General features: G+C 41.7%; 1 protein-coding gene across 1 annotated transcript in view; it reads right to left on the bottom strand.

Annotated features, from left to right (window-relative positions):
• Window positions 1-23,119, bottom strand: part of hm13 (histocompatibility (minor) 13) — a 40,799-nt gene extending 17,680 nt beyond the window's left edge. Inside the window, 9 exon segments of the mRNA XM_055652227.1 lie at window positions 2,663-2,699; window positions 3,835-3,918; window positions 9,804-9,861; window positions 11,287-11,412; window positions 13,396-13,481; window positions 14,201-14,289; window positions 15,812-15,894; window positions 17,241-17,339; window positions 22,847-23,119. Of these exon segments, the coding sequence (XP_055508202.1) occupies window positions 2,663-2,699; window positions 3,835-3,918; window positions 9,804-9,861; window positions 11,287-11,412; window positions 13,396-13,481; window positions 14,201-14,289; window positions 15,812-15,894; window positions 17,241-17,339; window positions 22,847-23,047 (863 nt within the window). The 5' untranslated portion in view covers window positions 23,048-23,119.
• Window positions 23,120-23,466: the final 347 nt, after the last annotated feature.

Raw genomic sequence — 23,466 nt, 5'->3', positions numbered from 1 at the left:
TTTGCCCATACCGGCAACTGACAAAATCATGCTGTATCCTTTCACAACTTTCTCCAGTTGCCAACTGCAGAAATTTTGTCACGTTGCAAACTGACCCGTTTACATTTGGTCCTAGTCATTTATATCCATCACAAATCACAGAGGTACTTGCACAGATCCTTGGGGAACATCACTGGCCACCAACTCCAGCCAGAATGACCCCCTGCCAAAACTACCTTGTTTTCCATGGGTAAACCAGCTTTGAATCTAAACTACCAGGTCACTGAATTTCATGCATCTTAATGTTCTTCATTGACAGCATGAGGGATAGTGTCAAATTCCTTGCTAGAGTCATAGTGATACAGTGTGAAAACAGGCCCTTTGGCCCAACATGCCCACACCCGCCAACATGTTCCAGCTACACATCCCAGCTGCCAGCATTTGGTCCATATCCCTCCAAACCCATCCTATCCATGTATCTGTCTAACTTGTTAAATGTTGGAATAGTCCCTGCATCAACTACCTCCTCTGCAAGCACGTTCCATACAGATTCCACCACCCTTTGTGTGAAAAAACTAAATCCTCAGATTCCTATTAAATCTTTTCCCCTTCATGTTAAATGTATGTCCTCATCCCCTCATCCTCCTGCGCTCCAAGGAATAGAGTCCCAGCCTACTCAACCTGTATCTATAGCTCAGACCCTCTAGGCCTGGCAACATCACTGCAAATTTTCTTTGTACCCTTTCCAGCTTGACAATAATCTTTCCTAATACACGGTGCCCAGAACTGAACACAATACTATAAATGCAACCACACCAACATCTTATACAACTGCAACATGACCTCCCAACTTCTATACTCAATACTCTGGCTGATGAAGGCCAATGTGCCAAATGCTTTTTAGACCCACCGATCTACCTACGACTTTTAAGCAACTATGCACCTGCACTCCCGGATCCCAGATCCCTACCTTTCACTGAGTAGGTCCTGCCCATGTTAAGACTTCCCAGAATGCAACCTCACATTTCTCTGGATTAAATTCCATCAACCATTCCTCAGCCCACCTGGCCAATCGATCAAGTTCCTGCCGTTATTTTTCACAACCATCTTTACTATCTGCAAAACCACCCACTTTTGTATCATCTGCAAACTTACTAATCTTGCTCATCCAAATCATTGATATGGATGACAAACAGTAATGGGCCCAGCACCGAATCCCGAAGCACACCCCTAGTCACAGGCCTCCAATCCAAGGAACAGCCTTCCACCATCACCCTCTGCTTCCTGCCATGAAACCAATTTTCTATCCATTCAACTATCTCTCCTTGGATCCAATGCGATCTAACCTTCCAGAGCAGCCTACCTTGTCAAATACTTTGCTGCAGACAGCATCCATGTCTATGTAGACAACATCCACTGCTCTACCCTGATCAATCACCATCGTCACCTAAATCAACAACTCGATCAAGTTTGTAAGACACGACCTGCTGTGGGCAAAGCCATGCCGATACTCCTTAAATTGCACACTTTATTCTAAATGGGAGTGAATCTTATCCGAAGAATACTCTCGCACAGCTCACTACCTCTGCTACATCTGGAATCCAAGAATATATTCCCTCTTTTAACCTAGAGCAACCATCTTCCACAATTAACAGGTAATCCACACATGAAATAAAGAGCAAGTCAAAACAAGTATAAGCATGAAGGTACACAAAAAAGCTGGAGAAACTCAGCGGGTGCAGCAGCATCTATGGAGCGATGGAAATAGGCAACGTTTCGGGCCGAAACCCTTGGCCCGAAACGTTGCCTATGTCCTTCGCTCCATAGATGCTGCTGCACCCGCTGAGTTTCTCCAGCTTTTTTGTGTACCTTCGATTCTCCAGCATCTGCAGTTCCTTCTTAAATAAGGATAAGCATGATCTTTGGTAGACAAAAATGCTGGAGAAACTCAGCAGGTGAGGCAGCATCTATGGAGCGAAGGAAATAGGCAATGTTTCGGCTTGAAACCCTTCTTCAGACCTGAAACGTTGCCTATTTCCTTCGCTCCATAGATGCTGCCTCACCCGATGATTCTCCAGTTTTTTTTGTCTACCTTTGATTTTCTAGCATCTGCAGTTCCTTCTTAAGCATTGATCTTTGCCATTTTATGTAACTCCAGATTGACAACCAAAAGCAGACACAGCACTCAAGTATTTGTTTACTCTACAATTATCTCAAACTTTAAGAAGAAAGCAACCAAGAGTGGGAAGGTACTGTTTAGGATCTTGGCTGGATGGCTCTGAAACACGTCTCAGCCCAAGATCAGGACAATGCTCGGTTGCAAGTACAATGACGTTTGAAGGTAAATCAGCCACTGGAAAGTAATCCTTACAAATGTGAAATTATACGTGAACAATGCAAATGCGTTTTACTCAATGTTTACGGCATAGGCAAACAATAGATAATGTGATACTACACAAAACTATCAATATCTTCAGTTAAAGAGGGGAAAAAAGTGATAGAAAAGACAAGGCTGCCAATGCAAGAAAATCTAGAAGAAGTAAATATGAAAAGTTTAACTATATTACACTTTTTCAACATTATAAGATCAATTATTCAAAATCGCTAGATGGACATGGAGAAAACACACAGAGTTCAATCTTTTAGTCACATACAACTCTGGTCATATTTTCAGGCAGCTTACCTCACATCAAAACGAAGCAAAAGGGCAATGAAGATGCCTGTTTATAAAAGAAAAAAGTTGTTTTCAGTCAGAATTGCACAATTGATATTAACTGTTCTTCATGGTAATGAGTTCAACATCTCAACTACTCTATTAGTGAAGGTGTTTCTCCTCAATTCCCTCTTGGACATAGCACGATTGTGCACAGCTATATTGCAATTTTGGATACACAAATAAGTATTATCTATTTTGGTATACGGAAGTGTTGTTTTACCCCCTTGCAATGTGGAGAGCAGTCTGCAGTCCACCCCAAAGGTACATAGGGTCAGAAAATGAATAGACCAGAGAAGTGTCTTGACCCAAAATGTCACCTATTCTTTCCTCCAGAGATGCTGCTTGACCCACTGCACTCGGTGTAAAACACCAAGAAACAACATCAGCACTCTAGTATCTCGACCACATAACTACCAGAGAATTGGAAGGTCCCATCTGTTCATGAACGTACCTCAGAGGAGGAAATGTACCATCCTCATAGCAATTCCAGACCCACAGAAAGTGGCTAACTCTTTAAATGTCATCGTTTTGAAGTGACCAAGCAAGCCGATCTGTTCAGATACATGGGCAATAAATGCTGGCCACATCACTGATACTCATATCATGAAAAGTTAACAAGTATCCAATTAATTTGTGAAGAAAGGAACTGCAGATTCTGGTTTATAACGAAGGTAGACAAAGTGCTGACTCAGCAGGTCAGGCAGCATCTCTGGAGAAAAAGGATGTGTGACGTTTCGGGTCGGAGGGTCTGAAGAAGGGGTCTGACCCAAATCCTTTTTCTCCACAGGTGCTGCCTGACCCGCTGAGTTACTCCAGCATTGTGTGTCCAATGAATTGATGCACTGTGACTTGTGGCTTTCAGCCCCCTCCTCCGATACTCTCCCATATCAGGCTAGAAATTGTGCCCGTGTTGCATCAATAGTGATACTCTTTACAATGATGTGAAAGAGGAATAACATCCGCCACCCTTAAAACAATGCATGTTAAGAACTGCTGCAGAAAATGCAAGCTAGTTTGGTCACATCAAAACCAAAGCACTGCTTTGAACTTTTGAACATTTAGGCCAATTGTCTGGAGCATGTGCTTAATTGCAAGCTAGTATTAAATAAATTGGATACTCTTAATAAAAGCACAAATACCTGGAATAACGATATCCCCCAAGCCAAGCATTGCAAAATTATTGGCAGCAAGTCCTTTCTCGAGAAGATCTTGGGGAAACACCACTAAAGCAAATAAAAATATAAAATCAATGTTATCAAATCTCTGCAGGAAAATACTACTGGCCCATACCATTTTTAAGAAAGTTCAGGAAAACAGGCAAAGAAAATAAAAAAGATAGTTTCATCTAATGGTGTCGCCTAGCAGGGTCATCTGAAATTGTGTTGTTTAGAGAAACAGTGCGAAGTAGGCCCTTCGGCCCACCGAGTCCATACTGACCAGCAACTATCCTGTACTATCCTGCAAACACTAAGGATAATTTAGAATCTTTACCGAAGCCAATTAACCTACAAATCTGTACTCTTTGGAGTGTGGGAGGAAACCGCGTGGTCACAGGAAGAACGTACAAACTCCACACAGACAGCACCTGTGGTCAGGATCGAACCCGGGTCTCTGGCGCTGTAAGGCAGCAACTCGACCTCTGCACCACTGTGCCGCCCCAGTATATGTAGGTGATGCTCTCTTTCTCCTCACCACCCATTGCACTCACTGTCAATACTCAATGAAGTCAAACCACAAAGCACTACTTTGGGAGAATTGTCAATGAACTACTGCCATCCTGTCAAACCACAATTCAGCATCGTCAGTGGAACCAGTGAGGAACATGGCAGCAAGGGTGGCTCGCTTTTAAAAAGGGGAACAATCTTTCAATGTCTTCAGAACATTCCAGTGCCATACTGTATAAACATGGAGCATCTGGGATGTCCTGCAGCCTACGACCGGAATGTTTGCTTTTGTACATCTCTTCCCAGTTCGTGCTGTGCAGAGTGATATCGCCCAGCCACAGGCCATCTGGAATCCAACCACCAGCTAGGGGAATGCTGACAGTTCCCAACTCTGTTCTCATGCAGCTGCTCTGGTGAGCAGCAGGCTAGCAGCTTGGCCCAACTGATCAAAAACAAGATCTGTTTAGAAACACTCATCCCCTTTCAGCTTTCAGAGGAAGCTGAGATTCTAAAATGTTACTGCAACGCTTAGTACTATTCATCACAATGGTGCTAGTCATATGTTAAAGACTTGGAATATGTACAAACGTACAAAAAGTAACAAAACTAAACAATTAAAAATTCATTTTATCCCCAAATATGTAGTTGCCTCATATTGTGTTTTGAATTGTATTCTGTCTTTACTTTGTGTACTAGTCATGTCTGTACTATTTATTTCATCCCCCTTACATGTTTTTCCTCTACGTGCTAAATTTTTGTAAGGTTCCTTGAGACTCTTGAAAGGCACCCATAAATAAAATGTATTATTATTATTATAATAAATTAAAAATGCAATAAAATTGCCTCCTGCTCCAGCACAGGATTTCACCCTTCAAACCAGGATATACGTGCAGAACACGATGCCAATCTGAGATAATCCCACCTGCCTGCACAAGATCCATTTCCTTCCATTCTTTGCCTGTTCACGAGCCTGTCCCAATGGTTCTGAATTATTGCCATATTTGCTCCAAACGTTCCCGCTTCTCACTTTAAGCTATGCCCTCTAGTATTTAATATTCCCACCGAGAAAGGGACCCAATCTATATCTCTCAATTTTATTACTTATCAGGTGTCCCCTCTGCCTCTCTCACCACAGCAAAATCAAAACAAGTTTATCCAACCTTAATTGGTAGCCAATACTGTCCAATCCAAGCAGTATCCGAGCGAACCTCTTGGCTATCAGCTGTAATTTGACTTGCCAACTTTTAACCTCAAAGCCTGACCAATGAAGGTTAGCATGCCATATCATGTACATGGCAGTCTCGCCAATAGCCTTGTCTCGTCTTTTTCTTCCTTTGCTGTTTTGGTCTGTGTTTATTTGTATGTTTTTAGTGTACTTTTTGTTTTTGTATTATGTGGGGTTGGGGTGGGGAGGAAAACCTTTTGTATCTCTGTCTTCGTCAGAGATGCAACTTTTTCATCGTATCTCCGTCTGCACTGCGGCTTTAACATCGTGGAGCTGGCGGTTCCTTTGTTAGGGATCGACTGCGGGAGCAACCATAGGAACTTCGATTGCCCCGACCGCGGGAGAAAAGAAGGTACGAGTTATTTGCCTAAAATCACAGTGGGGAATGTGAGGTCGCCGAAAAAAAAAAAGAAGATAGACATGCTACCTGCACTGGTGAGAACTTGGCGGGATTGCCGTGAGTGGCAGTGTTTTGCGGGTATATGGCTCCATGAGGACATCCCGGACGTAGTCTAGTGCGAGTGTGGACGGCTTGCTGACTGTTCGGGCGGACAGGGACTGCAGAGAGAGTGACAGAGGCCGGTACAACTCTGGTCACATCACGGTGCAGGAGCATGTGTATGGACCGGACATTGAACTGATGGCCGTGGGTCTCCGCTTATGCTGTGCGCCCTGGGGATTCTCACACGCCTTTGTGGTGGTTGTTTACGTCTATATTTAATTTTTATGTGGTTATGTATCTGGTTGCTTTTTTTTGTATGACTGTTAGCAAATCAAATCCCTTGTATGTTTACATAGTTGCCTAATAAATTACAATCCAATTTGTGGGGTGAATATTGGCCAAAACATTGGAGAATTCACTCCCCAAATTAGTGCCACGTGATTATTATGCAGTTAGAGAAGGGTTGTCTTTAATTCAACAGCGCCCAAGGTGGCATTTCTAAACAGTGCAACTGTGTATTGATTGAAACACTGTAGACTTGCAAAAACAAATTTAAATTGCCAGAGATGCAACTCATAATGGTTAACCTCACCACATGTGATGCAAATGGCAATTTCATAAACAGTTAAATATTTATGTATGGTCTGAGTACAGAAGGCCAATTCATTCAGAAACGCACAAACTTTTCTTCTCTAATGGAGCTTATAGTCATAGAATATGCTGCTACGTCCTCCATCACAGCTACTATTCTCACATGTCTCAGACTGTAATAGCAAGGGCATATTTTATTCGCTCAAAGAGGTGCACATACCAGGTAAGCATCTATAATAATCCAAGGCAAAGGATAATTTACTGTACTTCACTGGATAAAATATGGTTACACTACAAAAGCTATTTTGCGCCCAAGCAAAATATAGCGATATTTGAGGAAAATAACAATTTGTTTTATTGAAAATAGAGGTAGAATTTAAATCTAAGAATAGAAATGAACACCAGTTCAGTGGAGCACAGCTCCCTCTGGGGGATGCATATTGAACTTAAAATAACTTTGCTTGAGAAAGCCAAGCAATTAACTCAAAATCATCATAAAGTGAACTGTATATTGAGTAAAAAAAAGAATTGTCCGATGATGAGTGAAACGGATGACCACTTAAGTTTCAATTTTAGTGAGGCAGAAGTGCATTAAAAATGGTCACCCTGATAATTGTTGCTATAAAGTAATGATTGACTGGATTTCAACTATTTTACAGGGTAACAAGAGTTAAACATTTACCCATAAGGCACGATTTTACAATTTCTACAAATTGTCCTACAATTTCTGTAAATTGTTCCCAATGTGTAAGACATAGACCTAATGAATGGGTGATCGATGATTGGCTTGGATTTTTTGGGCCAAGATGCCCAAGTATCTCTTAACTATAGGTACTTGATGTAGCGATGTCACAAAACTTACCTTCAGCGGTGCAGCAGTTCTGCCACTGGCCGTGTGCACGACTTTGGCACGTTTGAGGGGGGGGGGGCGCGGGATTAAAACCGAGTTTTCTACTGCCTGTGGCGGCGGATTTCCTTGGGTTGCTAGCTGCTGAAGAATAATCAATCGGACTTCCGTTCCCGATTTTTTTTTTTTTTTTAAAATAAATAGCGAGACAATTTAATAATTAGATTAAAATAAAAAACGACTTCTAATGCCCTCAACGCCTGCAACGTGACGGATCGCAAGAACGGGACAAAACAAAAAGTAATTTATTTTACATATAAACTCGCTTCTTGGGATGGCTTTAATCTAATTTGACGTTGCAAAAATGTGATTTGGGCCCCATACGAAACGGCAGTGTTTTTCCTGCTGATATAGAGTTCAAATTCACTGCAAATGCAATGTTCCAATTGTTCGTGTTCCAGAAAAACCCACTGGCAAGATGATTTAAATACTCTTTTTTTGGACAATCATGTCATAAGAGCATCTAAATCGTCTATATTTTGTGTTATTGTCTATCCATAGTCAATATTTTTATATTAAATATCAGTTTTAGTCCCATGTATGGTGCAAATTTAAGAAATATATAGAGTGGATGGTTCTGGATTAATTTATGGGAATTAAACATTAAATTCCTTCCATCTGCCATATAAATTCATGACAGTGAGATTTAAAAATCATGTTATATTGTGAATTCTTGTGTGAATGGGATTAGTTTGTTATTTGGATACTTGGGCTATTTAAAAAAATATATATTCCTTTTCTTAAGAAATGGAATCTACAGGACATTCTTAATGGGGGAAAAGTAGTGGGCAGAAAGGCATGCCATGCGTGGTTGGAAGAGCAAAAACTTGCAGTTTACAATGCCAAAATTGAAAAGTTGAGGAAAAACAAGGTGTACAGAGTTGCTTATTGGTTACAATCTGAGAAGCATGATGATGCTACTGATTATGATATGCCAATGTACCAGCTAGCAACTGATCTTCTCCATAAGGACTTGGTTTATTGCTAGACATTTTAATTTATTTACCTATCTGTTACAGATTTACAGCATATAATACAATAATATTAAAGTTCTGATCTTGAGAATATCACATTTTTTAATTTTCAAGGCACTCTGGGTGTTTATTACTATTTCCGTCACAACGGTCAATTTTGTAATCAACTCCAATTAGGTAATTAACTAATTATACGTTTTAATTTCAGGTCATCCAAGTAAGATGTTTTATATTTGTTTCAGACTGCTTCAATCCATAATAACTGAAAATGTCATTCAGTTCTCTTAATATTTAGGAAAGTTATGGGCTTTTGACTGTCCTCAATCATAGCCTTTGTGTTAAGTCAATGGAAAAGCAATAGGGAACAAGATGAAAATGGCCATAACCTTTTTAATACTGAAGACATGAAAGTGAATTAGGTGTCAAATTAAGCTTCTTTTTATGCTTTATCTGATGCGATAAATTGCAGACTTGATTTTTAAAATATCAAATTTGTACAACATTGCTACTTGGTGACCAGAATGGTCATGGTGGGACAATAGGACTGTTTCTGCATGGTATGACTAATACTCAAAACTTAACCAAATTGCCCATCTTTCAGACAGTCCTAAACCAAAGTGCTGAAACTCTGCCACGAAGATTGAAGAATGTTCTTCCTTTCAAACAGCATTCTCACCCACACGCATCATAGGATGCTAATTTGAGGTTTGCCAGCAGAGAGTCATGGTAGACTAATGCACTAGGGAAGCATCACAGACCAATCTAAACTCTGCTCAAAGACGAATGGTAAAGGGTGGGTTGAAACGCTGCCCAATAACATTTTGAAGCAATTACTATCAGGAAGAAACAACAATACTCCAAACATCGTCTGCCAATTTACTGCAAAGTGGAGAATAAAATTTGCCTTGTTTAAATTCAAATAGAGAACAGTGCTATTTCAAGTTAAAATCTTCCTCTACTTTCTGAATCCTCTTGGGGAACAAGAACAACACGTGGTATCTTAGCACTCAAGAAAAAGGCACCAAGAATCATCTACCTAACCAACAGTCAAACAAGGCTTAATACTTTGTTTATGCAAGACATTAAATTGTGACCTCTTATTGCTACATTGGGGAAGAAATTAATAACGATGTCTGTGGCATTTATTTATAATCCGCTAGTTAAACTAGGCAGAGTTTAAGCTGGTTTTGTCACACATCTTGGCAAATGCTTATATCAGATTTAAGAGTTTTAACCTGGTACTGCAATTGGCCATTGTATACATTGTCATCTCCATCATTAAGGATATGCAACTGTGGTACTTACATTTGATTGGTGCCTCAAATGATTTGGCAACGGTTACCATGACATTCGTGCCAAACACCTGTAAACAGAGAAAGTTTGCATTAAGTATCCAGTTTAACAATTTCACCAAATCCAATGGGCAAGTCTGCCGCTGATTTTCGTCTGAAGAAGGGTCGCAAACGTAACGTCACCCACTCCTTCTGTCCAGAGATGCTGCCCGTCTCTGAGTTACTCCAGCATTTTGTGTCTATCTTCAGTTTAAACCAGCATCTGCAGTTCTTTCCTACACATGCAATGGGATTCATTTAAAGATACTGCATGAAAACAAGGCATTGGCCCATGCTGATCATCGATTCATACTAGTTCTGTTATGCCTACATACCACAGGCAATTTACAGAGGCCAATCAACCTACTAACACAAGTCTTCAAAATGTGGGAGGAAACCAGAGCACCAAAGAAATCCAAAGTCTCAGGGAGAACATGTAAACTCCACACAGACAGCACCAGAGGTCAGGTTAGCTACCCAGATGCACCATTATCACTGCAGGTGATGCCCAAGCCGTTAAGAATTCTTACAATTATTTCAACTTCCTATCAGTCCCTGATGAGATCAATTCCAGAAAAACGTAATGAGATTCCACAACATTAATAAGCAACTTGATAACTGCCTAAAATGCAGCTTCCCTTTTGTACATGGAGAGACGAGATTGTACTGCTCGAAACATCCAGAGTTTCTAAACGTCTTAGCAGGGTAGATGTGGTGTCGTTGTCAAATCATCCCAGCAAGTGAAACAAGTTTTCAGCCATTCAGGACAGAGGTGAGATAATAAAAATTAGTGACTCTTTCAAATTTACCACGCAAGTGGCTTGTGGAGGCTCAATCCCAGTATATTCAATGTATAAAGGACACAAAGTGCTGTATAACACTGCAGGTCAGGCAGCATCGCTGGAGGGCATGAAAGGGGTCTTGACTAGAAACATCCAAAGATGATACCTGACTTGATAAGTTACTCCAGCACTTGGTGTCCTTTTGTTTATTAACCAGCATTTGCAGTTCTTTGTTTCTATATTCAATGTATCAGCAGGTTCAGACATTAAAGGCATCTAGATATGGTTAATGCAGGGACATTTCACAGAATGGAACAGGCTTGAAGGGTTGAATACCACATTCCTGTGTATGTCTTATATTCTAATACAACCAGTAATGACACAAATATTGTTTCACACATTCCTCCAACATGTTTAGTGTACATTTTCAAAGACACGTGATTAATATATCCTCTCAAACAATCAGAAATAATTGGACAGCAAAAACAATAGAACAACTTAAACACATCAATCTAACACAGACCTTGTGGCATATAAACAGCTAATTTAACCCAAATGGCCTATGCTTGTGGAGCTCAATGGCCGACTAGTGTCTGAATTAAAGATGGCTACTTGCTCTTTTGACCAAGTAACATGCAGGAAAAACAGAACCAAAGAAGAAACAAACACACTTACCCAGAATACATCGTAGACAAAAAGCCCACCGAGGAGGATACATCCTGTGCTTACATTGTTGAGATGCAGAAGCTCAACACCATTGAGAGCAAATGCCAATCCAAACAGATTGTTTGCAATCCAATGCTGCAATATAACAGAAAAGCATTGAAAGAAAGGCATGCATGATCATATCACTTGCATGAAATACTGAGATTTTCATTACTGTACATTTCATTTAAACCCTGTCAATATAAGTAATAGTTCTATTTATTCATGAATGTATTACAGACATCCCCTACAGCAGCATCCTACAGTGTGCTGAAATCCCCAGCATGTACTCTGCCGAGTCAGCGACACTTCCGATGGCTTGGCCATGTTTGAAGAATGGAGGATGGCCCCATGCCAAAGGACATCTTGTACCACCAGCTTGCAACTGGCACTCTGTGCGTTGAAGGGCCTGCTCTCCTCTTCAAAGATGCCTGCAAGCGGGATACGAAGGCTTGCGGCATCAACTTCTCATTGAGATGAGAAGAACTTTTTTCACACAGAGAGTGGTGAATCTCTGGAACTCTCTGCCACAGAGGGTAGTTGAGGCCAGTTCATTGGCTATATTTAAGAGGGAGTTAGATGTGGCCCTTGTGGCTAAAGGGATCAGGGGGTATGGAGAGAAGGCAGGTACGGGATACTGAGTTGGATGATCAGCCATGATCATATTGAATGGCAGTGCAGGCTCGAAGGGCCGAATGGCCTACTCCTGCACCTAATTTCTATAACACTGACTACTGGGGAGGCTGCGACAGAGGAATGCTCCACATGGCGTGAGATTGTCCAGGAAGGCATTAGGAGGGCGGATGTGGGCAGGAATGTGCGTGCTTCAGAGAAGAGGGGCGGCGACAAGAAACAAGGTTCTACATCCCCAACAGCCTCCTTTATCTGTTCCCATTGCGGCAAAGACTGTCACTCGTGAATTGGGCTGGTCAGCCACAGCAGACGTTGCCAACGCGTGCAAAGACCCTGGAGACCTCACTGTGGCACAGAAGCATGGCCTTTCGAAGCAGAGTTGCCAATGAATGTATTAGTCAGAGGCTTCAACCAAAAATTCAACCGTCAGGTTCGAAGCAATCAGACATGGGTGCTTACATGAAAGACTTTTATTAGAGTTGACAATCCAAGCATTTTATTCTGGAGAAAATTGGCAGAATACTAATCTTCTACTTTTGTGTTATTCTCACAGGCAGTTACAGCAATGAAAGAGGAACAATTACTTTTGAGATTAACTTTACATATTTCTAAGTGACCCAAACCTATTTATTGCATAAATAGCCTACTTTTAAACAAGTTATAAAACCATAGCTCTACCAAGCCTTGCAAATGGGACCGGTGGCCTTCATTTGCTGAAGATGCAGGTTCATATACTCAGTTTTCAAAAACGTTGCTCAAAGCCAAGTTACCAAGCAATAGCTAAAATTCAAAAGCACTGTCCGCAGTTATGAAAAAAAGTCATAATTACTGGGCAACCCAACCAATTTTAGATGGGATTCAAAGAATAGAAGCAGCACTACCTCAAACAAGGTCACTCATTCAGCAAGATCTTGGCTCATCCTCGATCTTAAATTCCTCTTTCCCACCAGAATGCCCTATCATTTGTATCTCCACAAATTCCCTACCACATCCATTTCAACATCACATTGTGAAAATCATGGAATCTTGCTAGAAACATTCACAATTCCACGCAACACTCAGGTAAAAAGGTATGGAAGTGATTTCCAGAAAGCCAAGTGAAGACTCAAGAATAATTTAAGATGGGTTAAGAGATCTTAAATCAATTTTTCTTTGGGTAAATTAATTAAAATGCACCTGTAAAATAATTAGCATAGTTCAGAACAAAATGCAAGAGGTATGGAAACTAACCCTGCGCCAATCACAACCTTGTAATATTAGAGAGTTTGGCAGAAAACTAGCCAAACTACCAATTACTGTTGTATAGTACCAAGCTGTCCATATTCTACAAACACATCAGAGCAAGGATCCGTCAACAAACACATATTCTACAAACACATCAGCGCAAGGATTACAAACAAGGATGATTCAAGATTATTAAAAGGTTATTTAGAATATTCTTCTTACCTTTTTCAGCAAATACCAGACTCCAACCACACTGCTAAAACCCAAACAGATCATATCTTTGGTGTCAAACTCATAGTTGACGATTTCTGAAAAAAGAAATACATCTTGGTTTAAGAAAAACTTAGATTTTCTTGGTGCTGCCAGATTACTTTTCAGATTAATCGTATACCATTGTTAAGGATCAGACACTCCAAAATAATCTACACATTATTGATTGACCTTCAGGCTAATTGTCAATTATACAACCAAGAGCTTCAACCTCCAGCAATGTCAGCCTTTTAATGCCAAACTTTAGTTATCAGCAATATTTATTCAAGTTGATCTGAATCTTCAAAACACAAGCAAAAGTTGTTACCACTTCATCCAGGCTGCATTGATGGTACTTTAAAGCAACTCCCATAAAGAATGCTTCTAATGTCAGGCATTACAATCACTTTAGTTGCAACAGACTCAGCCTGAACAAGTATCTACCATTCTCTGCAAAGAACACCTCAACAATGGAATCATGAAATGTCACAGATCCAAACCTAGTTATTTTCAATGCCATGTTTACTTCATCTTGGGCAGCAACTTTTACCAATTATTTTTTAGCAAAAGCTGGTTATTGCAGCCACAAAAAACAACAAATCCTCCAGAATATAAAGTGAATATTACCATTCCTTTTGGCCGTGTCATCGCATGGACATGATAATCCTATACTGGAGTGCAGTCATGCTCACTAGAAAGTCATTCATGTTATCCGCTGATCCTAAAATAAATTTATGTACACGGTTTTAGTTAACAAGTTAAATTGCATGGTACTTACCCTCCTTGGTTTCCCCTGCTCCCTGAGTAAAAAGCAGCTGATACTGTTTGTTTGGTATGTTTGCAGGAAATATTTTATTCATAGCTGGACTAAAACAGATGGAAAAAAAAATTCAGTGCTCACGTTATGATCCAATTTTTCTTTTGAGTTCCATTAATAATCATAAGTAGCTCAATAATAGTTAACATTGTCTTTTTGTAGGCATGATAATCACTCAATGTCATCAGACAAGAGACTGTACTATAATTTGAATGTAACCAGAAAAGACAATGTCCAGCTGATTAAGGTTGGTCCCAGTCAGTTATTTAAAGTAGTTCATGAACAGTTGGAGTAACATCAGCCCTGGTCAGTGCTATCACACTGAGATTACAACAATCTTCCCCAACTTGTCAAACCACCAAATTTCATTGGTGTCCCTCTGCTGTCAAGGGCAAGGCTAAAAGAGAAACAGGAAAGTCTGGTGCACTTTATCAGAGTCTTTGTGCGGTCTTGTATACCGAGACAGGCCATGTTGGGACAACAGTAATTCCAACTAGCCATATGCCACCCACGAAAAATAACTAGTTCACCATTTTGATACATTTCCAGCAGTCCTCAATCACAAGCAAGAGGATAAATTATTGATTAAATTAGTTTTTATCATAATTTAAAATAATCTTGATTTCATTTCCATGTTCTTCTTATATTGCAATTCTAAATCTATGCCCATGGTACCACACAGGCATTAAATTGCTTTTGAGTTATTTGCATAACCAAACAGAATAATTTACTTATAGCCATATTTTTATTATCATAAAGCAAGAGATGTGCTCAATGATAAACAGTAACCGTGACATGTACTAAACAATTTCCATAGTATTATTGGACCTTATACATCCAACTAAACAGACTAACTCAATTTCAATTGTATGCATCGGTTCTTTTCCTCAAGGATGCTGCCTGACCCAGCACTGCGTCTATCCTCAGTTTTATGCATTTCTGCAGCCGCAACATTGCCTACATAATGCATAAAAACATAATGCAATCCTGAAGTAACGTGAAAACAAAACTTGTAATTCAAAAAGCAAAAAGGCTAGCAATCAAATCAAAACAGTATTGGGAACAAGAACAAGCAAGGAAATTAAGTGCATGGAGCAATCAGGTGAGATAATTTCTCACCTGAATGCCTTAGTTTTGCCACTTTAGAGTTATGCCGTACCTCTAAACTAAATTCCCATTTCAGAAAAGGATTCTATGAACAGTGAATACTGTAAGGCATACAAAACACATTAAAAAAGCCTAGCCCAATAACTTAGCAATAAATGTGCCATGTCTAACTTAAGATATCAGTTCACTCATGAATCAATTTCCTATTTATTTAATTTTTAAAACATTGAAACCAAATCATAGAAACCAAATCATAGAAAAGTTGACTTGTGTTCAGCATCGAGGCTGAAACCATGAATCATTACACCCATAAATGACTGCAACATTTCCCCCCGTATACCAGTCAAGTAGATGAATCTTTATAAAGAAATACATTTATGAAAGACAGAAAAATTGAAAACACATTTTTAAAAAGTCTATTTTTCCTCAATACAATTTTACTCCAATACTATAAGAATCACATACCTTAAAGTGTGAGACAAAGCCAATATGCCAAGTATGAAAAAATACATGGATAGGAGCAGATTGATGTACTCTTGAGAAAATATCTGAAAACAAAAATTGTGGCAATAAGTTTAAAAATTCAGCAATAAGCGAGTTTGGTATTCCAACTGCGCATGCCCAGATCATAGGTCATTCGCGATAAACAGCTGAGCTGCTGTATGTATACAGACCTGCGTTTCATCCGTAGTCAGGATCGAACCCGGGTCTCCGGCGTTGCAAGCACTGTTGAATTGCTACTTGAGTTAGATAATGTAGAACAAGTGCGAACGGGTGATCTCACTACCACCCCCTCCCGGGTGTCCCATCCCTGTTCGGGGGGGGGGGGGCCAAAAATGTCCGGGGAGACGGAACACCGGCCCGGGGCAGTGGCGGCCCCAGGCTTACAGCCAACGCTAACTTCAGCACAACTCTGCTCCAACTCCTGAGGAATCTGTTCCCCGACGGGCCGGAGACCATCAGTTGCACCTCTCGCCTTATCCAGTGGCTATCGATTAACTCCCTCGGTGCCGGCGAACGCGGAGCACCAGTCATAAATGGGGATACATACAAAATGCTGCAGTAACTCAGCGGGTCAGGCAACATCTTTGGAGAAGGGTCTCGAACCGAAATGTCACCGATTCCTTTTCTCCAAAGATGCTGCCCGTCCCGCAGAGTTACTCCAGCACGTTGTGTCTACCTTCGGTGTAAACCAGCATCTGCAGTTCCTTCCTACAGAGGGATGCCTGTCTGCGGGTAAATGCGAAGCTGGGACTGGGTGCGGCGGTGCTGCTGCTCCGGGCCCACGGGGAGGGAGAGGAGCTGGACCAGGGGCAAGGACTAGGCCGCAGCCTCGGCCTCTAACTCCCCCGGCTCCAAGCCGCTCTGCCTGTCCCCTCCCACAGCCCCCCGCCTCAAGTACAAATTCATTGCCGATGTGGTGGAGAAAATGGTGCCGGCGGTGGTTTACATCGAGTACGGGGGAGGGGAACTCGTTATCGCAGCTTCACTGCAAGTCCCGGACACCCGGTTTCCATAAGAACTCCCTGGCACTAGGACAATCTCTCCACCCCCTCCCCGGACTGGAGGGAGGGACTGGGGGACATTGTGGGGGACACATCTGTGAGCAAAACACAAACCCGCCTTTTCTCTCCCCCACCCCTCCAGTTTCTCCCACTTGCATCTGCCCCCCCCCCTCTCTCTCACTGTTACACTCCACACCCCCCGCTCGCTTTTTTCCCCCCGCGAATGACCTTTGACAAATCCCATGATTCCTTGCGTTTTTCGGAATACCAAACTCGTTTATTACTGTTACAAATTAGGATAACAAATAAAGTTCAAAGTACACGACTGAAAGATACACTAATCTGAGGGTTGTGCATCCAAAAAGGAAAAGTATGCAAAATAAACTTACTTTGAAAAAAAGATAAAGGCCAAACAGTGTACAGCTAGCAATGATAGGAAACCTGGCTGCATCTCGACTTGTAATGGTCTCAGGCATATCACAGGAATTCTGCAAATGTAAAGTAAGTGAGTGTTAAGAATAAATAGTTTAATATTTAGGATAATCAGACAGCTTGATTTGAGAGAATGCAATTGGAACCCAGAGTATTTTTTCCTCACCAGGCATTACTATTACACTTTACAGAATCTCGTAGAGGATGCCCTCCATACTTGTCAATTCCACATCAATTCAGAACAATGGAGCCAGTTCCATTTCCGTGCCTTGTCATCATAATCCTGCACATTCCTTCCTTTCAGATGTTAATCCACATCCATTGGAATCTGAAGAAAATGCTGGAGATGGAGGATGTTTCAGGCCGGGACCCTTCTTCAGATTGATAAAATGTTTTTTAAAAATGAACTGCAGGTAAAGTTTTTCCCAAAGATAGACAAAATGCTGGAGTAACTCAGCAGGTCAGGTAGCATCTTTGGTGAAAATGAATACTTGACGTTTCAGGTCAGGATCCTTCTTCATACCAGACCCAAAACGTCACCTACGCATTCACCCCAACCCAAAACTTCATCTATCCATCTTCTCCAAAGACGCTGCCTGACTGTGTCTATCTCTGGCATGCAACAGCAACTGCAGTTAATTTTCATTCCATTTGAATCTCCTCCACTGCTACCCAGGTACAGTGGATGCTGCACCTTAACCATATACTTTACAAAAAAGGATTCATCAAATCATTTCGTTATTTTGACATTCACACATGCACCCCAATCCATGACTCTTGCACAAGTGAAAACTGTTTCTTTCTGTCCAGATCCTAGAAGTCAGTTAGTGGCCAAATCAGCATTTTGTTAAAGTTCATCATTATTTATAAAACTCATTGATGACAATCCAAGTAGTTCAACATGGACTGCAGATCTCTTTACCAAATATCTGCATAAACATTAAACATCATCAGTGGCGGACTTTTGACAGGCAACGGAAGCCTGTTGTTGATATTTGATGCGTTTAAAGTAAGTATAAATGGTGCAGCGGATGCTGAAAGACTGGCATTCAAGGGATGTTTACTAACCAGACCTTCTCAAACATGGCAGCATGAGAAGGCAATCTTCAAAGAGCAGCTTCGTTGGGAAATTAGCTGGAGGCACACAATGGGTTGCTGCTGGAGGGAAGATAAGGGTATACTGGTAAAAAGGCAGATCTACAATCTGGAGGCCAACTTCATTCAGGGTGTTAACTTGGCAGGAAACTATATTAGTATAAACTGCTGCGGACAGGAAGGCACTACAACGGGTGGTGAAAACCGCGCAGCACATCATCGGTGCCCCGCTCCCTGCCATGGATGCCCTCCACCGAAAACGGTGTCTGAGACGGGCTGGGAAGATCATCAAAGACCCCTCACACCCCAACCATGGACTGTTTGCCCTCCTCCCATCAGGGAGGCAGTACAGGAGCCTCAGGTCACGTACTAGTAGGATGAGGAACAGCTTCTACAATAATACAATTACATTGCTGAACTCGGAGTCCCGCCGATAGATTTCTCCGGTCCCTCCGTCCCCATTGTTTAATTATTCTGTATTTTTTGATTATTCTGTATCTTCTCTCTTTCTATTTTTTTTATTTCTTTATGCACAACTACTACGGACTGACGCAAAACTGCATTTCGTTGTACTCATACTTGTATTTGTGCGATGACATTAAAGTTGAATTGAATTGAAATTAGTCTTCAGTCAGCGGAAATACTATACATGATTACAATCAAGATGTCGACCATGTACATAAGGGAAATAACGATATAAGTACAAAATGGAATCCTATGAAATTAACGAAATAAGTACAAAATGGAATCCTATGAAATCAAATTAAAGATAGCTTTAAGCCCAATGTTTAGCCTTTTTTTCACGCTCATTGCCATAGTAGTGGCTTGGCTACAATACAAGAAAAAACTCTCAACTTTTTGTTCTAAATTTTGTTTGAAATTTAAATGTGACACAAAATGACTTTGAAAATGGACAGTATGTGCTAGGACCTTACTTACTTACTTTGTAGTAAGGCGTTCAGTGAGCAATTTCAAGATGCTATCACAGTCAGTTCTAGTGTGAAATTTCACTGTGCAAATAAGATACATGGGGCCAGCATAAATAATCCTAAACTGCAAAAAGAAAACATAGGAGTCAGGAAATCGTCATGAGGAGCTCTAGAATACCCAATGATGTGGTACCTATTAACTTACTGCATTTCATTTACAATGAACATCCAATCCCTGTGTTAACCAAATACTGACAACGTTTATATTTTTCTCTAATGTTTTGTGGGGGGGGGGGGGGGGGGGGATATTAATGTGGATGGATGTTTGATAGTCAACACAAACCAAAGGGTCTGTTGCCATGCTGTTTATGACCAACCACAAGGGGAGAGGGAGAGGGAGAGGGAGAGGGAGAGGGCTTTGAACATGCCACATTGGAGTATTTTGTGTCGTTCTGGTTGACCAATTGCAGAAAAGTCACAGAGGCTTTGGAGAGCATGTATAAGAGTTTAAGGAGGATGTTGCCTGGATTGGAGTGTATTAGCAACAAGGTGAATTTGGAGAAACTTGGATCATTTCCCTCGAGCATCGGAGGCTGAAAAGAACTGATGCACATATCTAAGTTGTGATGCATAGCTTGAATTATGCCTGAATTTTATTAAGTGGATTGGTATTCTGAAGGCGATGGCAAATTTTCTCACTGTTGTTGCTCATTTTCTAAGATTTTATATACCTATCTAGCTGGGGTGCAACATTAAATATTAGCACAGAGTTTAGTTCAGCGCCTTTGTTTATGTGGAAACATACCCTAATCATTGGCCTGTCCACATATAATTTGACATGGACCTCTGAATGTGTACATATACAAGCAAAGGAAGATTGGAGTGACTTTGCTTCTGGAGAAAGGGCAATAGAGTGGGTGGTTTTCACTTGTCTGATTGATTACCTCCATTCCAGCAAGAATGCTTACTGCAAATTAAGCGTTCGATTTCCTGGAGAGTTTAAGTCAGAATGAAGGCACAGCCTTGTTTGATTCCATTTTACATTGCCCTTGGGTCTGCAATGAGGTGGAACATGCAGAAAGGCTCCAGGTATCACCAGGGGGCACCGTACAATGTCAGCCTCGTCAACAGTCTGTCTGTCTTTTCTTTGTTATTTTTAGTGTGTTTTAAAAGTTTGTGTTAATGTTCTCTGTTTGTCTTATGTGGGGGTGGGGGAGGGGTCAGGGATTTTTTTTGTTTTAATCTCTTACCTTGCTGGAGATGCGATTGTTTTCCAGATCATCTCTCCGGTCGCTCTGCGGCCTAACATCATGGAGCTGGAGGCCTTGCTCGGGTTTGACTTTGTGTCCCACCCTGGGGCCGTGGACTTACCATCGGATCCGATCCCTTGCCTGGGATCGACGCTCCAACTGCGGCCTGTGAACTTCGACATCGAGAGCTCACAGTCTCAGGTAGATGTAGGGAAGCTCCAACGATGCAGAAGGTTCGACCAGCCCTGACCCGGGGTCAGATCGCCCAACGTGGGGGAGCGGAGACACCCCCCCCCCCCCACTATGGAGCTTGATCGCCCCGACGTGGAGGGCCTGAACGCCGCCGGCTATGGGAGCCAAGATCGCCCCGTCAACGGAAGGCTCGAGTCCCCTGACCGCGAGGGAAGAGATTGAACTTTATTTTTTGCCTTCCATCACAGTGAGGGATGTGGAGGAGTCACTGTGGTGGATGTTTATGTCAACATTTATTTTATGTGTCTTGTTGATTAAAATTTGAAATTTAAAAAAATACTTAAAACTCATCTGCTATTATTATCAGCTAACTGGTTTGAATGGGCTAAAATTAATTGGATTCCAAGACTGCCACAAACTAGGTTAAAACTTGCATCTCCCCACAGAGACGAGTTGTATTTCTTGGAAGCACAGACAAGCGATACAGTGACTTAACTATTAAAGGCGGCCCTCGGGTTAGGGTTCCATTTCTGACAACTGTCCGTAAGCTAATTTCTACTCAAGTCAGTAATGTCCAGTTGTGCCTATTGTAACCCTTATCCTACTGCTTAGACATACACCTTATATAATTATTTCAGGAGATACACAGACAATAGCAAGTCCTGGAACACATTGCCAGTTCAGGTGGTTGAAGCAAATACTTTCGCAGCATTTAAAAGTGTGAAAAAAGGAGGGATATGGGTTACGTGCAGGTACATATGTGATGGCCTTGGCATCATGTTTGGCACGGACTGTGGGCCACAGGGCCTGTCTTGTGCTGTACTGTTCTATATTCAATAATCATGCTAACATTACCCCATCATCCTATACCCAGTCAATGATGAATGCCATGAAACATTTTGTTACTAGCCTACAAATTGCTTCAAAAGTGCAGGATAATTTGTACAAAGTCAGATTTCTGTAAATTAAGTCATTGGTAATCCAGCAAGCCCGCCTCACAACTCCAGTGCCTGGGTTCAACTTTGACTCCCAGTGCTGTCAGTGGGAAGTTTGCATGTTCTCCTGTGCTCCAATGGGCTTCCTTCAGTTCCAATTTTTTCCTCCATACCAATGACATGCCGGTCAGTTAATTGGCAAATGCAAATTGTTCAAGCGAGCAGCTGATAGAATCTTGGGGGAGTTGACAGGAAGTGGAAGAACCCCCAATTATTACCTCTGCAATTTTACTTCATTCATACAATTTACTTTGTGACTAAAATTGAATCTGCATTTATCACTAGATCTATGCAAACTCTAACTGCACATTATTTACATAAAGCTGTCATGTGAATGTCATTATTTTAAATCATTTGTAGCCAATGGTTCCGACCACTTGAACTTGTGCGTAGCTTGAATTTATCCAAAACAGTCAAAATTTTAAATCCCCAACCAAATTTATTTTAGCTGTCCACAACTTCCTTAGCCTTCCCATATAACCATAATTACAGGAAGCACTGATGCAAATATTTTCTGCACATCTTTATGGCCTTCATGTCCTACAAGAACTTATTCCAGAAAAAAGTGCTGGGGTAACTCAGCAGGTCCACATGCGGAGGATTCTGACATGTCTTAAGAGATGCTGCGTGATCAACTGAGTTACTCCTACATTTTGCAATTTTGGTTTGTAAAAGAGCATTTGCAGTTCTATTTACCCGAGTTAGTCAAGTACTTTGTTCCTTTTTTTGTAGGCTATCTGCAGTTTCATGTGCGCTCCAACGTTAAGTCCTGAAAAGTTACGGGTCCTGTCCCACCCTTCCTCTCTTTCAGCTTTCCTCCTCTCCCCAGATTCCCCCCTCCCCTTCCAATCCGTCTGAAGAAGGGTCCCGACCCGCAACTTCTCCTATCCATGTTCTCCAAAGATACTGGCCAGTTACTCCAGCACTTTGTGTCCTTATCTAAACCCTGCCCAGCTGAGGTAAACATCCCTCACCTACTCGTGGCTTCAGTATTACATATTTTCTAATCGCTGGCCACAAGGTATAAAGGTGCATGCGTTCGGCCGGATAGTCACGGTGCCCCTGCCGTGCAGACATGGTAAGCGGGCCCGCCGCTCCTTACCTTGGACTTGGCGCAGTTCACCGAACGCAAGGCCCCGAAGAAGATGGGCAGCAGCGCCATGATCACCAGGCTTCCATAGGCGACGGCCGTCCCCTCGGGAGTCGCCACGAACTTGGCGGTGGCATTGGCGGCCTCCTGGGTGTCGTTGAGCGTGACATTGAGCGCACTGTCGGTGATAGCCGGGCCGCCCGTCTCCGCCATGTTCGCTCGCTGACAAGAGTCTTGTCGAAAGGCCACGTTTCCTTCACACCCGGCAGCGGACGTGACGTCGGGCCGCCCGGAGGACGCGTCACCGCCCTAGCAACCGGCTAAATGCCCCTAGCAACCGCCCAGACACAATTGCCTCTTTGACAACAAAAGGTACCTCTCTCTTTCTTTTGATAGCTGTATGGTTATGCTTTCAAGTCAAGTCAAGAAAGTATATTGTCATGTGTCCCAGATAGGCCAATGAAATTCGTGCTTGCTGCAGCACAACAGAATATTGTAGGCTTAAATACAGATCAGATCAGTGTGTCCATATACCAGAATATATATATATATATATATAATATATATATATATATACACACACACACATAAATAAACAGATAAAGTGCAATAGGCTGTTATAGTCCAGAGTT

Source organism: Leucoraja erinacea, chromosome 21, assembly GCF_028641065.1.
Source record: "Leucoraja erinacea ecotype New England chromosome 21, Leri_hhj_1, whole genome shotgun sequence".
In the NCBI taxonomy this organism is placed as follows: domain Eukaryota; kingdom Metazoa; phylum Chordata; class Chondrichthyes; order Rajiformes; family Rajidae; genus Leucoraja; species Leucoraja erinaceus.
The sequence above is the reverse complement of the archived record's forward strand: the minus strand, read 5'-3'. Positions and strand labels throughout refer to the sequence as shown.